Raw genomic sequence first — 8,688 nt, forward strand, 5'->3', positions numbered from 1 at the left:
ATTGTACGGCTAGTAGGAAATTGAGAACCATTCTGTTTTGTAAAACTATACCAGACAAATCATGGACTTCTTCTTGTAAGGCCGAAATTGCATCTTAAGTTTGCTTTTCAATATGTTTAATAATCCTAAATATGATCAAATACTGTGTTTGGAATTACAGCCCCAAGGGCACAGGCTTGATCTTTATCTAGGAGCAAAACTTACCAGGTCTCATTTTCACATATCCAATACCACCCTGACAACTTGTTCTTATGAAGAGCTTTTGGAGACATTTTGGACTAATGTCACATGCAAATTTTGGAACCAAATCTGAATCATGGTTACCAACTGTGCAGATAACAGGCACAAAAAGAACAATTTAAATCACATCATCCTGATTTGTATCAGTCTCTGTTTTCCAGTTGTTTTGTCACCGAATCTGTGGAAAAAAATTACAAAAACCTTCCAACAACATTTTAATGTTAGAGAGTCAAGGCATTACTTTATTATCTGGCCAGGATGTACCACAGAAATCATCTCATCCACACATAGCCCGGGTGTGCAGAGAGAATCATTCCATGATACATAGCTTTTACTCGATTTTTCAGATATTTTATACAGTAAAAATACATAGGAAAGCATTGTGTCAGTGTTCATTGGTCTAAAGTTGAGCAAACCCCCAGTATTCAGTTTCTCATTGGATCCGAATCTCCTCGCCTCTGATGCTAATTAGATTCTTCATTCTTCAGTTTTTCTTATCAGTCCTTTTTCCAGGCCAGGATGTCTTCAGCCCTGCTGGAGGTGGTCTGGGGTAGCTGTTTGTGATAGCCATCATGTCCTGTTGTCTTGGTTTGAAAGACACGTGTCTGCCAAGAGAGGTTGAACCCTCCCCTAGAGCAGAGGATGTGATTTTTCTTCCCCTCCTCCCTCCGAATTATTTAATTTTGTAAATCAAGGGCTTTCAGGCAAAGGTATGGGAAAAAGGAGTATCAGTTCTTTACTAGTATCTATAAACAAACAATAACAATAATAGCAAATCACAACTAGAACCAGAAAACCAAACAGCAGATAACGTGAGCTGCTGAGCCTTCTCCCGTGTGGTGCAATCACGGTTGCAAGCAGCAGGGGCGCTGTTGAGCTCCCGGCCGGCCAGGGCAGGTGCGATGACTCCCGAGCGGCTGCAGGTGGCGCTGTGGCGCAGGGTCAGGTCACCGTCCGGCAGCTGCAATGGCGGACGGGCTGAGAAACACGCAGGGCAGCAGGAAACAGCTCAGGGCAGCGAGAGAACAGGGCAGTAGGAGCGGGCGCTCTCTCTCTCCGGCCAGCAAGAATTTCTGCAGTCACAGCAGACGCCACGGTCTCGTGCGGCAGAGGGCGGGGGCAGGCAGCAGGGGCCGCGGGACTCTCCCGGCAGCAGCTACGAGGGAACGCAGCCCGGGGGGGGAAAACGTGCCCTTCCCCGTGAGGAGAAAAGTTGAATCAAAGCTCACCCAGCCAGGAGAGAAGAGAAACAGGGCACAGTTGGATTTCTTCTGGTAGCAGCTGGAAAGCAAAGAGCCAGCAGCCTCTCCTCTCAGCGTCCGAACCACGAGAGAGCGTTCCCAGGGCCGGCTCCTCCCTTACCTTGCCCTGCCCAAAAACCCAGCTTTTGTCTTTTACAAAAGACTTGATCGCTCTGAACATCGGACTATTTGTTGCTTAGTAACAGGAATGGGAAGAAATTCTCAACCCCCGACACCTGTTGATAACCACAAGGACCCGGTGGATGTTCTGTTAATAGTCTTTATCTTTCTGGTTATCTTCGGGGTCACTCCCAATCTGTTGATATGATGAGTCCACCAGACCTCATCTGGTAGAACAATGCCCTGAAAGAAACCTAAAATTCCTTTTCCCAGGGTAAAGACAAAAAAAACTTTTGACTAAAGTTATACAAAATTTTTAACCTGATATATTTTCCAACACTTTGGGCTAAGCGAGAAGGAAGAAGCATGCAGACTACTGTAGACAAGAGAAGCTAGTTTTAATGACAAATGAGAGAGTTGTCACAAAAGGGTAGAAAAGTGCAATTTCTATATGTAATAGAAAATAGGAACATAATCAATACGCAGTTATAGATGAAGTATCACTAATATAGCAACAAAATGTGTAATAGTAAAACTGTGTGTGTGTTAGCAAAATAAGTGTGTGATTAATGTATTAAATAAGAATAGTATGCTGTGTTTGTAGCCCTAAGATAAGGAAACTAGAAGTTATGTAAGAACCCAACCCTTAAGACTGTGCCTTTTAGATAAATGAACAAAACAAGGGTGGATGCTGAACTTGTAAATGTATAAATAACCTTTGCAAAGTGAGCATGGTGGACATGCTCATGGAGGTGTTAACCCCTGCATGTTCCCCCTGGCCAGGCCAATAAAGGTGTGCTTTACTTTAGAGTACTTTACTGTGGAGTAGATTCCTTTGAATCACTCCCGACTGGCACCTGGCTGATATAACAGCTAGTACCAGAGGAACAGCCCCGATTAAAAGTGAGTCGGATAGCCCAGATACAGAGTTTCTCGGAAGAAGATACTGAGGACAAAGCTGCTGTAGCCAAGAGGAAAAAGGGGAAAAGAAGCACAGGAAGCTATAGAAGCACCCAGTCCTGTAGCTAAAAGTACCAGATAGAAAAAGGAAGAACCAGAAAAGGAAGAGCCAGCCATACAAGCCCCTTTGAGGCAGGCTGTGACTAATCAAGGGTTAATTTACATTAAAACACCCTTTTCTCTTATGGAATTGCAGCAGTAGAAAGCCTCAGTTGGATGGTACAGAGAAAATCCAGAAAAAAGTGGTGAATTTTGTAGACAAGGCAATTAAGACACAAAACCCAGACTGGAGCAATCTAGATGCAATGATGGACACATTATTAGATGAAAGAGAAAAAGAGATGGTTAGAAGGACTGTTATAACTGCTATAGAGGCTCAAACAGCAGCTGGAACTCTTCAAGGGCCAGTTAATGATATTTTCCCTTTAAATGACCTGGGGTGGGACCCTAATGTAACAGAACAAATGGTGAGATTAAAAAAGTCATCAGAATTGGGTGGTATTTGGTATAAAATGTGCCATTCCTAAAGCAGTGAATTGGTCCAAATTGTACAAAATAAGACAAGACATGAATGAAACTCCTTCAGACTTCTTGAATAGGCCTAAATAGGCTGCACAAAAATGCACAAATCTGGACCTCGAGGCCCCTGAAGAGAAGTCCTACCTGGTTTATCTCTCTATAGGTCAATCTGCAAGTGATATAAGGAAAAAGCTGCAAAAGATGGATGAGAGCCATAACATAGGTAAATAGGTAAATTGTTTGACATAGCTTGGAAATTATATCAAAATAGGGATTCAACAGATGAGGATAGACACCAGCAGGGTAAGAGGGATGATCAGGAAAATTCATCTAATGCATTGAAAAAGAGTACTTCTCCTCTAGATAAAGATCAAAGTTCTTTTTGCAAGAAAAAGGGACACTGAAAGAACAAGTGTCTGATGCTGATGGAAAGGACACTCCCAGCTTCTGAATTAGCTGTGAATAGGGACTGATGGGGACAGAAGGGCTTACCCCGGCTTACCCTTTGGTTGTAGCTAAGTTAGGGAAAGATGATGTTGAATTTTTAGTGGATAGGGGGTCAACATATTCTGTGTTAAATACTTTAAAAGGGAAATTGAGTCAAGATATTGTAAATTTGATTGGTGCCACAGGGGTAAGTGAAACAAGGCATTTCTTCCAACCTTTAAAATTTAAGTTGGGAAAACACTGGGTGACTCACCAATTCCTCTATATGTCAAATTCCCCAAAGCCATTATTGGGTAGGGATTTATTGGAGAAATTAGAAGCTGTGATAAATACATGTCATAATGTTGGCTTTTCGCAAATATCACAATGGATACTATGTGTATTGTTTTAATTCTTTTCTTATAGAGGTAGCCTGGTTGTGAAAAATTGCTGTGTAATGATGACTAAGGTCTTTCTTTCTAGTACTAGCTGAGTTTAATAGTAGTAAAATAGCTGTTATAGTTTTATTAGAATGCTTAAACTGTCTGCTTGAACTGGATAACATCCCACAAATGGACCTGCCTCTGACACTCCAACTATCAGCACCTGTTGCCTGCAGGAACCACAATCTGGGAGCGATAACAGAATCAATGAAAGGCGACTGCACATGCTCCGAGGAGGCGGATCAGTTCCCAAAAAGGATGTGTCTGTCCAGACCCATTCCTGTGCGGAGTGTTTGAGCTTATCGGCGGTACCAGGGGGCGATGCAGAAGAAGCATGTTTGCGGTGCGACCAGGTGAATGACCTGCTTTCACTGGTGGCTGAGCTTAGGGAGGAAGTAGAAAGACTAAGGAGTATTAGGGAAAGTGAAAGGGAAATAGATTGGTGGAGCTCTACCCTTCCATCCTTGAGGGAGGCTCACCAGGAGTCAGAAGACTCCTATGCCTCCCACTATCAGGCAATAGGAGGACACCTGGGGGATGAAGGGGAGTGGAAATGGGTCCCCACTCGAGGAGGTAATAGAAATTCCTCCTTACCCCCCTCACCTACCCAGGTGCCACTTCAGAATAGGTATGAGGCCCTGGATCTAGAAGATCAGCTAGAGGACATAGAGGAGAATGATCTGTCCAGTGATCCCCCCAGTGGTGGTTCACCTGTCAGACAGATCACCACCTCTAACATTAAAAAGAAAAGAAGGGCAGTGGTAGCGGGTGACTCCCTTCTTAGGGAAACAGAGGGCCCCATATGTCGACCAGACCCATCCCACAGGGAGATCTGTTGCCTCCCTGGGGCCCGGGAATGGGATATCGCCAAGAGACTACCTGGGCTGATTCGGCCCTCTGATTACTACCCACTGCTGATACTCCAGGCTGGCAATGATGAGATTGAGAGGAGGAGCATCAAGGCAATTAAAAGGGACTTTAGGGCACTGGGTCAAGTGGTTAATAGGGCAGGAGCTCAGGTAGTGTTCTGCTCAGTCCTCTTGGTGGTAAAGAAAAATGATGAAAGAAATAGGAGAGCCCACATTATCAACAAGTGGCTCAAGGGTTGGTGCCATCAGCAGAATTTTGGGTTTTTTGATCATGGGGAAACTTTTACAGCACCTGGTCTGCTAGAACCAGATGGGCTCCATCTCTCTGTTAAGGGCAGAAGGTTTTTAGCTCATGAACTGGCTGAACTCATTGAAAGGGCTTTAAACTAGGTTCGAAGGGGGAAGGGGATACAGCTGGGCTCTCTGGAAACAGGCCCAAGGATGGTAAGTGTTACACAATGGCTTAAAGATCACGGACATGACTTATTAGAAGGTTTGTGCGAGCAAGATCATTGTTAAGCTAAGTAGCACTCAGGCCATGTACAGGCCGCAGCAGCTCGCTTCCCCTGGGAACGCTTCGTGAGAAAATATCAAAAGATGCAGCTGTGTGAAGAATGTACGGGAGGAAACTTATGATTAACAGAGAATGAGGGAGAAAACCTTGTAGATGTGGGAATGGAATGTGAAAGAAATGTAAACTGTAACTGCTGCAATTAACGAGTAGATTAGTGATTAATAAATAAAAAACACGGTAATAGTACAAAAAGAGCACACGCGTTAAAATAAACGAAGCTTGCTTATAACTCATATTGAGAATGCTGTGAGTTTCCTCTCGTCGCTACGTTAGGTAAGCCTGAGTTAGGGGTGAAATCAGTAGCCCAGCTGAAGTGCATGTATACTAATGCACGCAGCATGGGTAACAAACAAGAGGAGCTGGAAGCCACGGTACAACAGCAAAGCTATGACGTAGTTGCTATCATGGAAACATGGTGGGATGACTCACATAGCTGGAGCACTGCACTGGATGGCTACAAGCTCTTCAGAAGAGACAGAAAAGGGAGAAGAGGTGGAGGGGTGGCCCTTTACATTAGGGAGGTTTTTGATGCCATGGGCATTGAAATTAATGATGATGAAGTTGAATGCCTATGGGTAAGGATTAAGGGGAAGGCCAACAAGGCTGACATCCTACTGGGAGTCTGTTATAGACCACCCAACCAAGATGAAGAAGTGGACAACTTATTCTATAAGCAGCTAGAGAATGTTTCAGGGTCACCAGCCCTTGTTCTCGTAGGTGACTTTAACCTACCGGACATCTGCTGGGAACTTAATACAGCAGAAAAGAGGCAGTCCAAGACGTTCTTGGAGTGGGTGGAGGACAATTTTCTGTTGCAGCTGGTGAGTGAGCCCACCAGGGGTGGGGCTACGCTAGATTTGTTGTCTACAAATAGAGACAGGCTGGTGGGAGATGTGGTGGTTGGAGGACAACTGGGGCATAGTGACCATGGAATTATAGAGTTTTCAATAATTGGTGAAATGAGGGTGAACATCAATAAGACTTTTACATTGGACTTCAGGAGGGCAGACTTTAACCTATTTAGGAGACTTATTCAGAGAGTTCCTTGGGAAGCAGCCCTTAAAAACAAAGGAGTACAGGAAAGGTGGGCATACTTCAAAAAAGAGATCCTGAGGGCACAGGAGCAGACTGTTCCAGTGCGACGAAAGATGAGTCGGCGAGGCAAACGTCCATCCTGGATGGACAACGAGGTCTTGAAGGAACTTAGGAACAAAAAGAGGATATATAATCTTTGGAAGGAGGGTCAGGTCTCTCAGGAAGTATTTAAGGAGGCTGCTAGGGCATGTAGGAAAAAAATTAGGGAGGCCAAAGCTCAGTTTGAACTCAATTTGGCAACCATTGTAAAGGACAATAAAAAATGTTTTTACAAATATTTTAATGACAAAAGGAAGGACAAGACCGACCTTTGTTGTCTATTAGATGCGGAAGGGAATTTAGTAACTGCAGATGAGAAGGCGGAAGTGCTTAATGACTTCTTTGCCTCTGTCTTTATTGGAAAGACACATGGTGCTCAGGACAACTGTCTTCCTGGGTTGGTAGATCGTGTCAAGAAGAGGGATGGTCCCCCTGTTATCCAAGAGGAGGCAGTCAGGGAACTGCTGAGCTGCTTGGACATTCATAAATCTATGGGACCGGATGGGATCCATCCCAGGGTGATGAGGGAGCTGGCAGATGAGCTTGCAAAGCCGCTCTCCATCGTTTACCAACAGTCCTGGCTCACTGGTGAGGTTCCAGATGACTGGAAGCTGGCCAATGTGATGCCCATTCATAAAAAGAGTAAGAAGGAGGATCCTGGTAATTACAGGCTGGTTAGCCTGACCTCGGTACCAGGGAAGGTTATGGAACAGTTTATATTGAGTGCTATTACATAGCACCTACAGGATGGACAGGGGATTAGACCCAGCCAGCATGGGTTTAGAAGGGGTAGGTCATGTTTGACCAACCTGGTCTCCTTTTATGACCAGGTAACCCGCCTGGTGGATTCAGGAAAGGCTGTAGATGTTGTCTATTTAGACCTCAGCAAAGCCTTTGACACTGTTTCCCACAGCATACTCCTGGAAAAGCTGGCAGCCCACGGCTTGGACAGGAGCACTCTTTGCTGGGTTAAGAATTGGCTGGATGGCCGGGCCCAGAGAGTGGTGGTGAATGGTGCTGCATCCAGCTGGCGGCCAGTCACCAGTGGTGTCCCTCAGGGGTCTGTGTTGGGACCAGTTCTGTTTAATATTTTTATTGATGACATGGACGAGGGTATTGAATCTTTCATTAGTAAATTTGCAGATGACACTAAGCTGAGAGCATGTGTCGACCTGTTGGAAGGTAGGAGGGCTCTGCAGAGAGACCTGGAACAGTTGGATGGATGGGCAGAGTCCAATGAGATGAAGTTTAATAAGTCCAAGTGCCGAGTCCTGCATTTTGGCCACAATAACCCCCTGCAACACTATAGGCTGGGGACAGAGTGGCTGGACAGTGCCCAGGCAGAAAGAGACTTGGGGGTACTGGTCAACAGCTGAATCAACATGAGCTAGCAGTATGCCCAGGTGGCCAAAAAGGCCAATGGCATCCTGGCCTGTATCAGAAATAGTGTGGCCAGCAGGACCAGGGAAGTCATTCTTCCCGTATACTTGGCACTGGTGAGGCCACACCTTGAGTACTGTGTCCAGTTCTGGGCCCCTCAGTTCAGGAAGGACGTGGAGACACTTGAGCGCATCCAGAGGAGGGCAACAAGGCTGGTGAGGGGCTTGGAACACAAGCCCTATGAGGAACATCTGAGGGAACTGGGGTTGTTTAGCCTGGAGAAAAGGAGACTCAGAGGTGACCTTATCACTCTCTACAACTTCTTGAAAGGTGGTTGTAGTGAGGTGGGGGTTGGTCTCTTTTTCCAGGCAACAACTGGCAGAACAAGAGGACACCGTCTTAAGTTGCACCAAGGAAAATATAAGTTGGATATTAGGAAAAAGTTTTTTACAGAAAGAATGATAAAATATTGGAATGGTCTACCCGGGGAGGTGGTGGAATCACCATCCCTGGACGTGTTTAAAAAGATTGGATGTGGCGCTCAGTGCCATGGTTTAGTTAAGTTGAGGTGTTGGGACATAGGTTGGACTCGATGATCTTGAAGGTCTCTTCCAACCTTCTGATTCTGTGAAAATAGTCTGGAGAAAAATATGAATATGTATAACTGTTTATGAATATACATTAGGCTGAAGGGTATGTAAAGGGTATCTCTGTCCATACCAGGTGTGCTTTTTGGCTGAATGCCAAAGCACCCAGCGCTGACCTTTTGCTTTTATCTGTCC

The 8,688-nt window shown here is 45.1% G+C and overlaps 1 protein-coding gene and 1 long non-coding RNA gene across 2 annotated transcripts; one reads left to right on the plus strand and one right to left on the minus strand.

The window, feature by feature from the left end:
* Window positions 1-453: 453 nt before the first annotated feature.
* LOC146425693 (uncharacterized) lies at window positions 454-1,934 on the minus strand. Its single transcript, XR_014846627.1, has 2 exons — window positions 1,718-1,934; window positions 454-817 (listed from the first exon to the last, which is right to left on the minus strand). It is a non-coding gene; the product is annotated as an uncharacterized LOC146425693 (long non-coding RNA).
* A 2,239-nt stretch (window positions 1,935-4,173) lies between these two features.
* Window positions 4,174-6,462, plus strand: LOC146425694 (uncharacterized). Its single transcript, XM_085041723.1, has 2 exons — window positions 4,174-5,262; window positions 5,666-6,462. The coding sequence occupies exon 1, from the start codon at window positions 4,174-4,176 to the stop codon at window positions 5,206-5,208; it is 1,035 nt and encodes a 344-aa protein (XP_084897849.1). The 3' UTR covers window positions 5,209-5,262; window positions 5,666-6,462.
* Window positions 6,463-8,688: the final 2,226 nt, after the last annotated feature.

Source organism: Lichenostomus cassidix, chromosome W, assembly GCF_008360975.1.
Source record: "Lichenostomus cassidix isolate B80296 chromosome W, HeHo_3.0, whole genome shotgun sequence".
NCBI lineage: Eukaryota > Metazoa > Chordata > Aves > Passeriformes > Meliphagidae > Lichenostomus > Lichenostomus cassidix.

Bases quoted from the DNA above. Each gene is read 5' to 3' on its own strand.
- LOC146425694 (XM_085041723.1), top strand. From the start codon at position 4,174: ATGCTCCGAGGAGGCGGATCAGTTCCCAAAAAGGATGTGTCTGTCCAG.